General features: G+C 34.7%; 1 protein-coding gene across 6 annotated transcripts in view; it reads right to left on the minus strand.

Annotated features, from left to right (window-relative positions):
* Window positions 1–2,882: 2,882 nt before the first annotated feature.
* Window positions 2,883–17,309, minus strand: part of DIAPH2 (diaphanous related formin 2) — a 148,413-nt gene continuing 133,986 nt past the window's right edge. For 5 of the 6 annotated variants that reach the window (XM_042825412.1, XM_042825414.1, XM_042825413.1 and 2 more), the window contains one exon: window positions 2,883–7,334. In XM_042825412.1, coding sequence (XP_042681346.1) covers window positions 7,270–7,334 — 65 coding nt within the window. In that variant the 3' untranslated portion in view covers window positions 2,883–7,269. Of the gene's footprint in view, window positions 7,335–14,851; window positions 14,996–17,309 lie in introns of those variants that run through there. The other variant, XM_042825415.1, reaches the window with a different exon arrangement.

Raw genomic sequence — 17,309 nt, forward strand, 5'->3', positions numbered from 1 at the left:
TTTTATGCTGCTCTTGTAAATAGGTCTTCCATATTGTACAGAACTCCTCCACACAGTACAAAATTACTAAAAAAAACCGAAGCTTTCGTTTCTTTTAAATTGTTCTTAACCTTCACAGCACAAAGAAAGCTAAGAGATGCAAACAAACTGCTGCAACTCCTGAGCCTGCAGAGGGAAGCTGTAACTCTGAGGAAACAGCAGCTCCCAGCTTTCGGGCAGCATCACAGGGCAGAGCGCACGCCATCCTGCCTCGCCTTCTTGCCCTGCTGGGAACTGGCCTGCAGCAGCATCGCCCTTTCTGAAGTTCCCTTCCAAGAGCTATCAATCAAAACGCAACATGTGCCTCCTGTGCTGCTCCAAAGGCAGAACAGCACTGCCCAGAAGCACAGCCTGACGGGCAGACAGATCTGCCTGCTCACATTGCTTCTGCAGAAGCGCAGTGCTTGAGACAGTCTGCTGTGTGAGCACCTGCAGTTTGGGTCTCCACTTGGGAAGAGTGGATTGAAAAACTAGTCTGATAACCAAAAAGACTGTACTGATGTGATCTTCTTTCCACATCTTTTATCTCAGCTATGGCTACCCTCTGCTGAATTTAATGAAATGTTTTACATCTTTTTTTTTTTTTTTTTTTTTTTTTCCCCTCAGAAAATTAAGAAAGAGCTCAATGCATTTCAAATTACCTGATTACTTTCTGAAAAAAAGAGCATTATCACCCCAGCATAATTTGTCTACCCCCTCTCCTCCAAGTTACCCATTTCTGATTTCACAGTGTTCATAGAGAGAATATTTATTGAGACTTAATGAGGCCATGATCACTGTCTCCTGTTACAACACCACAGCTACCACCAAGCTTTATTCGACAATGGCAACAATGTCTTGTGATGAGCTTAAAACTGCCAATCAGAGCAAAAGTCACAATCTCGATCATTATCAGCTCGTTTCCAGGCTTTAAAAATCTTAGCAAAACAGCCTATTCACCTGGCAGACTGCTTGGAACAGGGCACGTTCCTCTCCTCCCCCATAAATAACACATTTGCAGACTTCTGCGGTTAAGCAGTCCACAAGGTTAACCTTCATTTCTGAGCACAACTCTAGATAGCAATAAGCCACGAGGAACAAAATAAATATATTCCAGTGAAAAGTAAGAATGCTTCCAAGTAATTTTGAATTCCTTATGCTCTCTGAAATAAAAATGATTTCATTGATGTTTGCAAGTTCATCTCCTCCTAAGAAAGAGCTGCTATGACTCTTCCAAGAACCATCACAAAGTAAATAAGCTATACAAAATATTGCTGATCTATTTTAAGTACTATTCAAAATTCACTAACTGTCGTTCAAACTCTTTGTTCACAGTTCCATCCCTACTTTTTGCCTTTCTAATCTCAGTTCTCTTCATGTCAGTGAATTCAGGCAAAAAAAAGTGTATTTTTGTTAGGCTGGCGCACAAGGCAATGTCCTTCACCTGTCAGACAGACTCCTTACATCGGGTACATCACTACATCAACACAACAGCTTTCCATACTCTGTGAATTTAAGTGGACAGAATCCTCTATGGGATTTTTTTTTTTTTTTTTTTTTTTTTTTTGGTCCTAATCTCAGTTTTGCATTTATACAAAAGGATTAATTATAACGATGAAGTACTTACAAAGTACTTCAGAGCAAATCTTTTTTGTAATAATGTCACAATGCCCCAAGAATACATTAAGAATAATAATATGTTAAGAAAAATAAATCCAGAAAGGCTAACTTAGAGACTGCAACTAGAGGAAATAAAGAAGGGAAGAATAAAGCTCGAAGTTACAAAAGTATCCAGATGTAAGAAAGCAGTCATTCTGTCTAAATGGCAGAGCACCAGAACTTGCAGTCCACATGTGAGCAAACAACAGGCATATTTATTACTGAGAAAGGTATTCTGGTGCAGCTGGTTATTTCAGGGCAAATTCTGCCTGATAACCTCCCAGGAGGAAAACAAGAGGACAAAAGCAATTCCAGACTCCGATGGAAGTCAAAAGCATTAACCTAAATATAAGGAACAGGAACACTGTGTGTACATTACACATCATTACTACGTCTGCTTAATCATGACAATTTCAGCATTTTCATTTATAGCCAGCACTTAGAAGTTTTTATTTTACTTCATCTTACTCCCATAACAAAATAAATATATTTATAAAATTCTAACTCCAGTTCATTAAAATAAAGCCGTGCCTTCAGCCAACCCCTCACTGCATCTTTTCCATGTATAAAAAGATACCGGAGGAATGTTACATCAGCTTGGCTGATTGCAGAATTTCATACACTTTGAATATTAAGTTTTTATTCCAGAAACCCAAGATGCTCTATCCACACTTCTGCACAGTTCAATCCATTACAGTGACATTCATAAGAAAAGGTGCAACAGTTAGTTTTTAAAGTCAGCCAAGTTTTCTGTTAAGACCATTTCTACAACCAAGCTAAGAAAATAAATTTGGAAAACAACCACAGCCGTCCAGCTGTGTTCTCTGTTTTACTGGAACACAGTCACTTAAAATAAATATGGACCCATCTTAATTTCTTTATTGACTCCCTTTTATTGTTACTTTTGTAGAAATAACCTGGTATTACCATGATTTAGTTCTGAAATTGTACACAGGTTATTGGTTATTTTGCTGGAGAAGTTTTCCTTCATTAAAAAACCACCCTTCCTCCTCAATTCAAGTCAAATATACTTGACACCTTCGAGAAGAAATCCAGATTTCCAAACGCCCTAGAGAGCTAAAACCTGCCAGGGAGCAATTCCAGCATGACAGTTCTACACAGCAAGTACACAGCAAATTTTGAGATGATGGTAACTCAACAGGTAATAGCTATTATGAACAAGTAAAACATTGCACCTAGCAAAATCATGTACATAATCTTTATTACAGTTTTCAGAATACATGGACAAACAATGGCCAGGCTGTAATGTCATCAAATTCCTATTTAAAACATTACATACAAACACAGAGCTGATTAAAAAATAGAAATGCATGAGTTTTGTCACTTTCATTTTTTTTTGGCATCAAGGAGTTGTATGACTTCTAAAAGGGAAACCAAATGGCGCATGATACTGACTAAACCGCAATCAATTATTGTTCACATTCTGTGGCATATGTATCACCTCAAATAGCACTAAAAGAAGCACTACAGGAACAAATCTTTCTCCTTTAACATTTTTCTTAGGAAATCAGTGGGTGCCTAGTGACAGCTTGCAGAATACACAGGCTTACGCGTCTCTTTCTTGCACACAAAAGCAGTACGTGATCTGAAAAAGCTGAGGGATTTGGCTTTAACTGCTTTGATTTTATTTTTATTATTTACATTCTGTGAGACATGAAGGTTTTGAACAATACTCGTATCAAAATGGGTAACATTATGGCACATAAGAGATGAGCTACCTTTACACTGCTTTCTCTCTTAGCATTTTTTTTTTATGGTGACCTCTCACCAGTTTGAAGGCAAACATTGAAATATAACTCAGTCAAGCCTTTGTTTAATGGATAAGAAGCAATCTATGTAAGTTTGCTTCCACGTAACTATTACCAGCTTTAAGTATTTCCTATATTCTCAGTATAGGACGTACTAAATTCACCCATCAAAGCATAATTTGCCTGAGGGATGCAAAAGCAAAACACTGCAAAGTTTCCTTTATAAAAGCTATAAGAAGATTTCTAGAGCCAAACCTAAAATGCAGCCAGATTCTCAGCTTAGCAAACCATTTGTACATTGTGAAGTGAATTTGAATTAGGTCATGGATGAACTGTGGTTTGGATAGAAATCGTCAAAATAAGTTGGTTTTTTTTTTTTTTTTTTTTTTTTTTTTTACAGCATTTCTCTGAGGTAGTACATATACCACACATACAAATGCAAAAATATACATATATTCATAACTGTTTGCATAATACAGAAGGGAATTAAGAGAATGTTTGCAATTGTCTCTGCATTTTCAGAAAAGAATCACTAATTCCGGATAACATTTCCCATATTGATCACGGTTCTTTAAAATCAGAACAAATTACATAACAGTATTTCTAGGAATGCTTCCTGAAGGTGTTTGTCAATGCCCTCTGAGGCACTAATTTTGTTTTGGCTTTAACATCAGTTCAGAATATGGTTAACACAAAACAAACATCACTTACGTGCTGGGAAAAGACATTTGCTCAATCACAAACATACATGACAAATCATCCTACACTATTTCTCAGCAAACTCATCAAACTTGAGCAAAAATGTCCTGTGTCTTTACATTTCTGATCAGTACTGCCTGTAGTTTTAAGCAACAGAGATGTATATTTGTATACGATTTAAACCATTCATTCCCATGTCAATTGCAAATTTAGTTTAATTCGTTACAAAGGTAAGATCATTTTCCTCTTAAATAAACTAAGAAATGTAAACAGTGTAACACCATAAAAAAAAATATCTTCATTATTTCTAACTGGTAAAATGTGAATGCAAAAAGATGTGATAGGATACTGTTAACTTAATGTCTCAGAGGACATTTAGTGAAAAATAATTAGCAAGGAATTTATGTATGAAGCCTCCAGCAATTTTCTTTCTGGGATTATTCTGAATACAAATATAGTTTAACTGATATATTTCATTTTTTTTTTTTAAATTAGAAAATAAGGCAAGTGCATTTCTGAAAAAGGTGCTACTACTCTACACTTCTAGAGAAACATGTGACAAGTCTGAAAATCAGATCAATAATAAAAACATTAAAAATAGCTGCAATTTAATATAGACTGAAAAAACTATCAAAAGACAAAGTGACCAGCATCAATTTCAGAAAATATTTTAGACTTCATAAATACAAGCACCCTATATTTACATAAATTATCCTCTAAACTAGCTTTCCTTTGAAAGACACTTTTGTTCTAACAGATATGTCCATTAAATTATATAAATGTTTCAAATACGAAAAAAATAGTAGTAAAATAGAAGTATTAGATGATGATGTTATTTTGGATTTGTTTTTTGCTAAGATTTGGTTCTTGAGAATCTGCAGTCAGCTTTTACAGACCTTTTAAAAAATACAGCCATGGAAATGAAAAACTTGTGCACTAATAATTACTGCTATAGTATAAAGACTCTGCTTTGAGCTGTTAAGTTTTCACATATAAAGATATCAATACCTCTAAATCCCAAAATGCTCATTTTAAAATTTGAATTTTAATACACTATTGATTGTAGTACAAATTTATATTGACATTCTGCACCTAATCCTTTTAAACTGGCTATGCACATTAAGCACATTTTTATAACTCCAAAATTAATATGGTTGAGTAAAAGGTTGACGTTGACCTTACAGAAAACAGAATGTAATTCTTTGTATCTCTTATTGAAAGAACTGAGAGACAGAACAGAATCCTGTTGCATGCATTTTTTTTCCAGAAGTACCATACAAGACTTTGCTTAATTACTAAAAACACAAAAAGCCCCAGTTTAGGTAAAGTATTAGTTGACAGCACACATTTCACAAGGCTTCATTTGCATTCTTGTGTTTAGTGATGCAGCAATGGGCAAAAACTGTATCCTTTGAAGACCATTAAAAAAGAAAATAGAAAAATCAATACTTGGACAGATAAGGAGCTGTATCTTTTATCTTTTCTTACAGTAACTGTGTATTTATGAACATAGCTTGAAATTGTAAGCATTTATCCCTATACAGCTGGATAGTCTTTAAAGTATCTTACCAGATAAGCAAAAAGAATCTACTGTACAAAGATGCTTGGCTCAAGCAGTAGTGCAAAATTACACCGCCCCAGTATCAAACGCTCCTCTAGAGCTAGCAGTTTGTGCACAGAAAGTAATGTGACTTCCAAATATTCTTTCTATACCATTAAAAGTTTCCCATAACCCCAGGCAATGAAAGTATTCATACTAATTCATCAATCAGTAATAACTTGAGAATAAGTGCCATCTACTACACTGTATCCCGTCTTTCAAAATACCATAGTTGAACAATATACGAGTAGTTCTACTGGAACTCCCACTTAAAATCCTCCATCCCACTTAAAATCATCCAAATAAGCATCAAGTCTTCAGTACAAACAATGGTGAAGACTGACCTGAACACCAAAACACACTGTACATTCAACTAGAGTCCGGGGAGAAAAGAGAACTGTTAAGTTCCCTCTTGAGTGGCAGAACATAGACAGTGTCAGCTACCGAGCTGACTGCTCACCTGAGGTACTGCAGTGCAGGGGCTGTATACAAAGTAGAATGGGAGGAGTTTCCTAAAAAATCAGATTGCTGCAATCATTGTTCTCTGCTATATAGTGCTCCAGGTAGAGAGCTTATTCTTAGCTGCAAAACCCTCAGAACTAAAATCCACCACAGAGATCCCGCTACATGTTTTACCTGAGAAACAGAGGAAAAACTCAGAGGCAGCTCTGAATAGCTTCATAATGGAGTCCGTATCTAAAAACCTACACAAAGGTATCTTCAGTATAATTAAAATAGGACAATCATATTTTCCCCAAATATCTGTATAAAGAATATATAAGTTCACAATTAGAAAATTTCTCTGTATATTCAGTTAAAAACATATTCTGCCCATAGTATCGTTTAATTTTGGCGAAATCCTATGCTCTGTTTTATTTTTAGCAGTGATAATTTTATAAGATTATACATTATTCAAGTCACCAAAAGTGTAGATATGTGGTATAACCTACTTGGAGCCAAACTTGCTGAATCCACCAGGCTTTACATAGAGATACAGATTCCCAGCAACCTCACTGGGGCTATGCATTGCGTTCTTATGGTTACAAAAATGATTCTGTACATCAGTTCATCTCTGAATTTTTTAACACACAATTTTATTACTTTTTTCCTTTCAGGTCCAAATGAGAACTGCAAATGGAATCCACATCTGTATTCTTTCAATAAAGGTCTATTTTCTTAGCCATGTAAAGCACTTTCTAGGAACCCCCAACTCCTTTCATTCAAATTACCAGCTTTAAAAAAAGGAAAGGAAAAAAAGTAAAGAGGAAGAAAAAGGAAGAAAAAGGAAGAAAAAAAGAACAAAAAAAAAGACCTTGCTGTTAAACACTGTTTACAGATCTTTGTAGTTGGGGTAATAAGATACAGTATGTGGATTATTTAACAAAAATTACTTAAACATCTTTTGCATTTGGTCAATACCAGTATTCTTTTGTGATCGTTGCCAATTTGGATGATAAACTCTCAAAAATATATCAATGTAATTGTAAATAAAACAATTCACTAAATTCTTTGGCATCAGAAGAATCATAGAGCTGCTCTTGTTCCACTGTGACGAGTACGAGAGTCTTCCAAACCCACTTGTCTGTTATCTGTAATGTAAAGACAGAAAAAACAAATCACTGTAGGATTTGAAAAACTGATAGTGCAACATCAAGAGGTTTTCCAAACAGCCCTGAAAAACATTTCAAATGATATGTAAATAAGTAACCAAGAGATTGGATCAGGAAAGTTTCACACTACAGCTGCCAGACTGAGTTCAAGAGTTCTGTAATCAGCAGTAAATTATTTTCTTGATCAGAGAAATCAGGTGATAAAAGCATTAAGAGAATCTTGAAACACTGTCCCCTTGGAAACAGCACACAATTAACAAAATTCTGGGTTAATGCCTCATATTATAAACGACCTACGTGCAGAAATCTCTGGAAAAATATATATCAAGACCCTAAGACTGTACTAACCAACATGGTAGTGGAAAGCCTATTATAAGATGCTGGAAGTACCAAAGTGCTAGACTACTTGCTATGATTTAGTACCGAGTTGAAAATAGAACAGTCAAATCAGCCATTTCCTAAGCATTTCCTGATTGTACAATGTGAACTTTTAGCATGAAATATTACACAGTAATTATTGCAATGAATAATATGTCTTTCATGGGAAAAAATGACAATCATAAACTACCAACCATAACTAAGTGCCCCTGCTCAACTTTCTGGAGGTCTTGATCTTTTTCAAATGAGGTCTTGTTGCATAATTTCATTTTTTTTTTTTTGTCACTGTTTATTTTTATTATAGCCTCTTGTATTCTCTTGTTTTACATCCATGTTACTGTTCTTTGTTTGCATCAGCACCAGACCGTCATTGACACAGGATCAGGGCATTCCAGTACATGCCCTGTCTAATGGGTAAAATATATTCTTTGAAAAAGATTCACTATATTATAACCTAATCAAGTCAGAAATGGCCTAAAAACTTTAAATGAAGTTCTGGGGTAGTCAGGGATCAGTGAACTATTTCTGGACCACAACAGAGGATGCATGTGAAGACTGCAAGTGCTCTGCAAAATCAGCCTTCCTTTTCCCTATTCAATAGGAGTATCTCCAATGCTATAGGGAATTAAGGCTCCTTTAGCAAGATATTTTGTTCTTTTTATAGTTCTGCCTTGCCTCCTTTTCCTAATGAATTTATCCATGCATAAAGTATTCAAATTACCCTAAGTCAATCTGTTTTGCATGGGAATAAATCTCCACACTGGTTGCAGTCACTAGGCACTGGAAATTATGAGCACAGAAATGCTGTCTAAAACCCAAGATGGAGAGTTACCAATTCACATGTGCTGCTGCTCATCTTTAACAGCGAAGAGTAAAGAGTCCAGTGATAACTGTCCTCAGTGGCTGATTTAACTGTTCTGGGAATAAATAATATCTACAACGTATAAAATATTTGAAAAGGTGTTGAGCATCACTGAACCTGTAATATGAATCTAGTAATATAAGATAACAAGACCATAATAAGCTTAGTGTATAAATGTCTGCCATGCAATAAAAAATACAAATTTTTAGGCAATGTATTTCAAGTCGATGTCATTCAGCGACTTCAACCTTCAGACCTTCTCACTTACATTCTGTATGTGTAACACACTACTATTAAAATCAATTAGTAGCACATTGGTTAGCAACAGGAAAATATTTTTCCAAAAAAATTTGCTCTACAAATATGTTTTCCTTTCCTTAATGCTTTTGCATTAGTTCTGTTATTAAAAGAGGAGTCTCAATAGCTGCAACAGATTTATTAACTCAGTGGCTTTTTATCAGCATGAAACTCAGTTACATTAGGAGAAAAATAAATGAGATTTTGCAGAAGTGCAATATCAAGATTAAATGATTTTTCCGTTGTGCTTTCTACTTACTCACTTTGCCAGGTAGCACATTTGTGCTCTACTAATTATAAACCTAACTTTTTATGAACAATCAATGCCAGTAATAATATAGGCAGTGTACGATCGAACTGCCCAGTCATAAGACTGTGTTATCTGATAATAGAGAAAGGCACACTGTACAAAACTATATTTTAAAGATACTCAATTAGAATCTGTATTAATAGGTAACAACCACAAAAAGTGTTTTTTACATGCCTTATATTAAGATTAGGGTACTATAATAAACACAATAAATAAGTGTACTGTAAACCACTGTAACTTGAGCTTGGAACATCATTTGGTTAGTTCATTAGGAATTTTTTTTTTCAGTCAGAGTATTAAAACTATGTTATTAAAAGCAACCAATTCAAACACATGATTGCATTCAAAATGTTATTTTTCTGCAGACCTTCTGATAATGCTTATCAGAATAGTATTCAAGTTACTACCATACAAAACTTAGATTGTCATCCTTAGATTAGGGATAAAATAAAAAAAATGCCAACAATCAAACACGACTGGTACAGATAACTACTGTTTATTTATTTTGAAAAAACATTTTGAGCAGTTAGCTAAATGGAAAAGGTGAAGTATCTAACACTTGTAGGAAAACTGGCTAAAAAAAAACAATGAGGCTTTTGAGAGAAGAGTACTACTAAAACTATTTTGTCTTCTTCAAATGCAACGGTCAAAGGACCCTCAAACCTGAACAACACACAAAAAATGTCTCAGTTAATCATATAAATAAATCCCACAATAGTGGTAAAATGGTGAATTCAAAAGGGGGATAGCATAGGTCTTCGGGTGCTCAGCTAGCAATTACTGTGCTGGTGATCATGTTGGAGGATACAAACCTCAGTAAGGGAAACTCTGAAATGCTAACTTATTCAGAAGTCCACTCTACTCATTTGCACGCTCAGTTGCTACTTTTTTTTTTTTAAATACCTATCACAAGGTGAAAAAAATCATCATATTCGATGATAAAAAAAAATGTTTCATGTTAAAATGGGTATCTGCTCATGTTGACTTTAGAAAGATCATACAAGAAAGGAACCCAACAATGATTAAAATACTTAACATTTCATTTTTTAAAGAATTTTGACTTTGTAAAGGATGTAGAAATGCATCCTGTAAGGGAATCTGAAAGGCCTTTCTACCTTTGGGAATCAATGAAAGCATTTGCATCAAATATTTATTCATTCATGTAAAATTTTGTTCACTGGGAAATCCTATTGAAACACATCTTGTTTTCATGAGCAGCCCAAGGGAAAACACTCATGCAGTTCCTCGTAGTTCAGCAAGCACCACAAACAATATAACATCAAAATCGATCAGAAGATCAAGGAAGTTCCACATAAGAACAGAACAACTACACTATGCTAAAAAGGAGTAGGCAAGACACTTCTGTTTTAAATGTGAACTATCACAACACGTGACAATTTCAGGGAACAAACAAAGCATCTGTGATATTGATGACATCAGCATTCCTCCTTTAGAAGATGGAAGTTAAAGAAACATACAGTCATGTCTTTGATCTGAGTAAGATACCTAAATATTTGCTATATCATGTCAAAGATTAACATCTGGATAAATTAGAATCAATTTGTACCACTTTATCCTGGCTAGCCTGTAGTTTTCTCCTTCAGCCATCTATTCACAGGGAAATTGAGACCCAAACTACAATGCAATTTGATGTAACAGCATATTATCAGTTGCTCTGAAAAGAAACTTATGACAAGAACTTGATTGTTTTTCTTATTCACTGCATTCATCTTTGTCATTTTAGCTCATCAAAAGTGAAAGGTACATTGTTTTAGAAACAGCAATTGACAACAAATGACAGAAGCAGAATTTGCAAAAAATCTTGCGAGCACCTCCGTACCAGCTATAACTATGTTCTCTACATCGTCTAGCCTGTATCAGTGACATAATTACAGAATATAAACTAAGGAAATTAAGAGCTTCAAAACTGCTTTCAGTGTCTGGAACAAAATCTTTCTGAGAAACAGCATCTTGAGAGAAAGTAGCTCTTCATAACCTCAATTCTGTTAAGATACTGCCCATCTCTGTCACATTTAATTTCAAACTTTCAAAACGTGTCTCTCATATTAAAAAAATAAACAGACAAACAAAAAAGCCCCACTTAGTGAGGTAAAGATCAGCAATGGGAGAAATGAAACCAAAGCAGCACATCAAAAAGCACTCTAAAATAACACTGTCTAAAAGATCTTTCTTGCAAGCAATTAAACAAGAAAATACAAGTTTTAAAACTGAGTTAAGGGAGCAATTTTTTTTTTTTTAATTTATTATTACTATTATTTAGTATTTTGGACACTTATTTTAACCAGAACAGGTACACACTGTACAAAACTGTGTACAAAAACAAATACCAGCAGTCCAAAACAGCACTTCTTTACATTCTGTATTACAGATAAAAAGCTTTAAAATTGAATAACATAAGAAATGTAAATGTTAAACGTGTGAAGACATCTCACAGCTCAGCATAATCCAGCTGTAAGCACAATCAACATGGTATGGGAACAGAAAAATAACACTTCTGCAACAGAAGTCTGTGATGCTGACCTTTTGTATCACAATTCTGTCAAACTTATCTTACTTATAGCTGAAAAAAATCTAGTACATTTAACATTTTTTCTGTAAATGCATCTGTAATTTTTATTTTCAATGTTTAAAATAAGATTTAGTACAGCTTAGCTCGGACTTCACAAAAAAAAAAAAAAAAAAAAAAAAAAAGCTTAAGCCCAATAAGCTGAAATTCCTTAAACCTTTAAATGATCTATTTAATATTTCAATTTAACTTTGCTTCCTTTGTTAGTAGTACCACTTGGGATATGCATTGAAAGTTCTTCTACAAGAGTTGAGATGGAAAAGCCTCAGTTTGAGACAACATATGCCTGCCTCAGGGGTTACAAGACAAATCAATCTATTTTTCTCCTTCCCTCCAAGGGTAATTGGCTTTTAAAATTACAGAGGAAAAAAAGGCCTTCACGTCAGTACAGTGCAGGCACACATACAGCCATTTTCCATTTCTTTTCCTGTTTTAATTCTCAAGTGAGAACTAAGGAAAGGTGGGAAAACAAAGAAAGAGAGGAATGACTGCATCGGGTTGAATATGACCAGTAATAATCAGAACTGTGACCAGCATCTGAGTCTGGAATTTACTGAAACCTACTACGAATAGCTGTCATTTTCCTTTTCCTACTCAGTATTTTTAACTTCTCATTTGTGATGAAATTTTCTTCAATTTCTGTGGCATCCTGCACCACTGGTGTTCACAGATATTTTGTCACAGAATTCAGCATAAATCACAAAGTTACAATTATTGCTTCACTGCTATCGTAATCTCACTAAGTAATACTGACTTTTAGTCCACCCTTCTGAAATTGCCTCTTACAAGTAGCAATCACAGCTGCTTACGACCCTGAGGCTGCACTACACACGATCACATACACACACATACAGTTTCACACTCAGAATTCAGTTAAATCTACTGCTCCTCATCCCTTTAACTTGACTAACATTAATTGATTCAAAGCAGCGGAACTCATAAGATAGTCCTCAGATTTTTCTGATTGCTATTAGATGTAATTTATAATGCATTACTCGTGAGAATTTCTTACTTGAGGTATGATATGCGGAAATATTTTTCAGTGCACAACGATGAGCAGTCAGAGCTGACTATAACTGATATATGAAAACAACAAACTGCTGAAAAATTCAAAATAATGTAGTCTTTTGAAAACTACTAAGATTCCCCTTCAAGCACTAGCACTGAAACTGAACCACTAAACCTTTAATGTGAACTTGCTCACAGGGACTGTATATACAGGTGTAAAGCAATTATTGGATTTGATATCTGAATGAACTCAGGTTCCCATTAGAGCCTGAATGCTTCAATGACCCTATTATTTTCCTTCCATTGCTCTCAGACCTGATCAACTTAATTATTCTGACTAGTGAAACATTTAGGACATGAATATATGATTTGTTTTAAACCAAATGAGACAACGCAAAGTACTACATAAAGTAATATATAAAATCCCACAGGACAAACGTGATGTGTCAAATCCTGGAAGAAGGTCAAGTCCAAGGAGTAGTAACAAAGAAACAATAAAGGAGATGCACTGCAATAAAATTAAATTTATTCACACATCCTTCCGTGTCACGTACAGTAAAGTGAGTTTTGCTTATGAATTAGAAAGGTAACATATTTCAGAGAGTAAACAACTTAGGTCTCCTTTAGTAAGCAAGAAACTTCAGCTCCCAAATACAGAATGCATCTCTTTCATGAGTACACACAGACTTTCAGCAGTTGTTCACAAGTAAAAATAGAGTCTCTTATAAAAAACGTTTTATGTCAGAAATGACAGATTTGTTGATACAAAGACATTTCCCTATTTCAGCTGTACCTGCTATTTTACTGCTAAAAAGAGTGACAGCACAAACGTGTACACACATTTTGAACAGACTGATATGATGCTGGTAAACCATATTTAAATCATTTAAAAAATAAATATTTAAATAATTTAAAATAGCTTCCAAAATTTGATATTCCCAGCTCCCCTATTCACACTACTGTTCTCACAATTTGTATTTGCTTTGAAATTGACCATAACATTACAAACAGGACAGAGAAATAGAGTAATAGGTTCTGAACTTTAAGTATACGAGCAGACAAAGTTAGCATCTTTTCATCTGAATGCATTTGTCCTTAAAAAGAATCAAACTGACATCGAAGTGGTCCCCTCGTCCCTTGCCTCCTTTCGCTAATGATATGTAATGGATGCTGAGCCTGCAATAAACGTGTCTACGTCCAGCTAGATCGCCATCATTTTAGAATCTAATCTGATACTTTTAAGAAAGAAGAAAGTCATGAGAGACCAACACCAGCTTGTGCTGAAGGCATTTCTTGACATCAGCCTTCACTTTGCACTTCAAATGTAAGTATACGATTTGACAAAACGTACAGAGTCATGAGAGAAGGCTCTTCACCTCTTCTCCAAAATTGCCTGATAGAAGTCAATATCTATTCCTTTACAAAGTTACAACCAAAAACTGCCAGATGAAAGGCAAAAGGGGAAGCTTTCCAACTATTCCTTACAATTATTTATTAAAGGGCTGCTTACGAACACATTTGTCTCAGCAGGATCATCACTCCCACCCACACTTCTCAGTTTTATCAGTTAGCAGCTTAAATACTGAAAGTTACATTTCCCATGCACAAATACTTTATTCTTTACATAGAATATGAAAGCAATGAATTCAAACCTCTCTTTTCTGCAATGGGATTTCAGAACGAGAGTAACACTCCAATAACACTTTAGTCTCTCCTGCTCTTGCACACAAAACGTCACCAATTTTTCCCCTGTACCCACACAATTGACAGCCCATGTCAAAAGCAAACAATTTGTTTTATATCCTGCAAAAGACTGCCTCTTTTATTTTTTATGCATCAGAAACAAATTCTCTTTATAAAAACATAACTCTGCAATAACTTGTAGTCTACATGTAAAATGAAATACTTTAAATAATACAATAAAGGCAGACCATCCATAATTATTTTTTGATTAAATAAAATATCAACATTTTTTATTCATGGATAGGTTAACATTTACAATTCAGCATTTTGCAATATTTAAACAGAACTGAATATGCTATGAGAAAACTTAAAACGACATCACTCCTGTATGACCGGCTGGCACAGGCTGCAGTCATCCGTTCCCATCTGCACCTTCATCATACAACATTAAAGGGCTCCTGTACTAAAAAAGGGCTCTTGCTTGAACTTGGCAAGAATATTTCATCACCTCTTACCTGCTTAGACATAACAATAGAGATTTACTTAACATGCGACTTTCACTATAAATTATTTGCAACAAAGACATATGCCAATCATGTGAATCAAATTTTTATTGCTTATTAAATTCATAAAAATGTTATTTTTATAATTTTAGACTATCAGAAAAATAAATCCATAATCTGGATCTGCTTTGCAAACGAAACTAAACAAAAATGCACATGATGATACAAAACATACTTGCAAAATCTGCCAATTTATCCCCACCCTATCAGTGTAGTTCCTTCTGCAAGGACCTCAAAGAATGTGCAGTGAAGGTAGCACACCATTACAGCACGTGCAATTCAGACAGTTCCTAAAACTGGCGACTATTTTATGACAGCCTTAATAGTCCATTTACAAACAATACAGGGAAAACAATGGTTAAGTGTACCATCACTGCATATACGGAAGCACGTTTAACATTTAGGGCTTTTTAAGACCCTATAACCAAATACTACTTCACAATGGGTCTGACTAAATTGATAAACGCTTTAAAAAATGCAATTGTATACATTTGGACATAGCTTCTCTAGAAGCAAAACACATACATACACAATAACTTCTTCTCTGAGATCAAGCTACTCTAAAGATCCAAGATGAGAAAATATATACCCTTCTTTATTAAACAATGAGCTGCAATAATGCTGATAACCTGTATTATACATTATGAAAAAGCCCCTAAAAATTTTTATCTGTGCTAAAGGCAAGACCAGATGTGGCTTGACAGACACCAAATAACACATCCCTATTTATAACAAGATATGCATGAAGTTCTCAATGCAAGTTCCAAAACTTTCAAATAAATATTTTGCTTTATTTTAAAGAACAAATGAACTATGCAAAGCTAAAAAGAAGTTAAGCTATTTCTATTGACTGAGCTTAGAAACCTTCCTCATCCTGCTATTTCTACTGAAGATACTCTCCAGGCCACCAATTAACAGACAATACTTTATTAAAACCCACAAGTGTTGCACTCTCTGGACAAAAGAAGAAATGGAAAATTAATTGGCATCTTTCAATATCTCAACACCAACCAGAGCTGCAGACTTCAGAAAGTATGAACTTTCATAAAATTAATTACCACTAAGAAAAGGAGCTCTGGAGAAAGCAACGCCAAGGTTAACATCATTTTTGTCATGCAGTGATAAAATCTTAATATTCCCTACACTTTTTTTTAATATTCTGTTAAATGATTGTATGCTGCCTTCTAAGCACTTTCAGTTGAAATTAACTTACACTAAAACTCAAAGTTAGGTGAGAGATGTACGACTTAAATGAGAATATTTCCATGTATTTTTAATTATTGATTAAGAAATACCTATATCTAAATGCTAATGCTGACATTCATAATATGAATAAAAACACTTCTACGTAAATGAATGCTACTATAATAAAATGCTAGTAACATGCTGACTACATGAGAAAATTATTCTTTCCTTCCTCAATCCAGCCATGACCTTCTCCTGAGTAGCACACATCCAAAGAGTTTCAGGAACAAAAGCCATTATATAAGCCTTATATAAACATTCCACTTGTCTTCTTTTTCTTTATCTGTCGGTTATCTACCTACCTAACCTCAATTAATATAGTAATATCCTAGATCACTTCAGTTACCACCTTTTGCCCTTTTCCGATTCTCTCATTCTCTCCTGAAGCATGAAAGATCATCACATCAAAGTACCTGAAAGGTTGCCTTACGATACTGAATAAATATTAAATGCCTTTTAACTGTACACACCGTTTCCACTCTGTTTACAAGACTCCTTTTGTCTCAGCTGCTCCTTCTAATAAACACTTGCTCTGTAGTTCCTTATCAACATTTTGCATTTGTAAGTCTCTTTTGTGAAACTTCAAACTTATAACAGTTCCCTGCATATGGAATAGCACAACCACCCTACTTCTTGAGAATTTTATCTAGATGAAATGAGAGATTACAAGATCTTTTCTGTAACACATGCATACAACATAGAAAACCTGCATCAAATCAGTAGATACTAATTTACCCTGTGACCAGCAGAAAAGGAGCTTCAAAACCATGGTTCATTGTAAGGCATAAGCTTATTCAAAACATTCTACAGCAAAATTTAGTGGACTATCCAAAGCTTTCATAAAAATGGAAAAATAATTCAACGTTAAGCTCAAGACACCTCACATGGACTGCTCACCCACACTCACTCATCTGCTGACTTGTGCCATGCAGACTGGCTTCAATGCAGCTTTACTGTCCCGTCTTGCTAACTGAGGGACTGTGGGTATTTTTGTTTGAAAAATACACTTTACCAGCTTCAC

This window comes from Centrocercus urophasianus, unplaced genomic scaffold (assembly GCF_019232065.1).
Source record: "Centrocercus urophasianus isolate 14NV4802_14NV808 unplaced genomic scaffold, USGS_Curo_1.0 seq_24, whole genome shotgun sequence".
Lineage (NCBI taxonomy): Eukaryota > Metazoa > Chordata > Aves > Galliformes > Phasianidae > Centrocercus > Centrocercus urophasianus.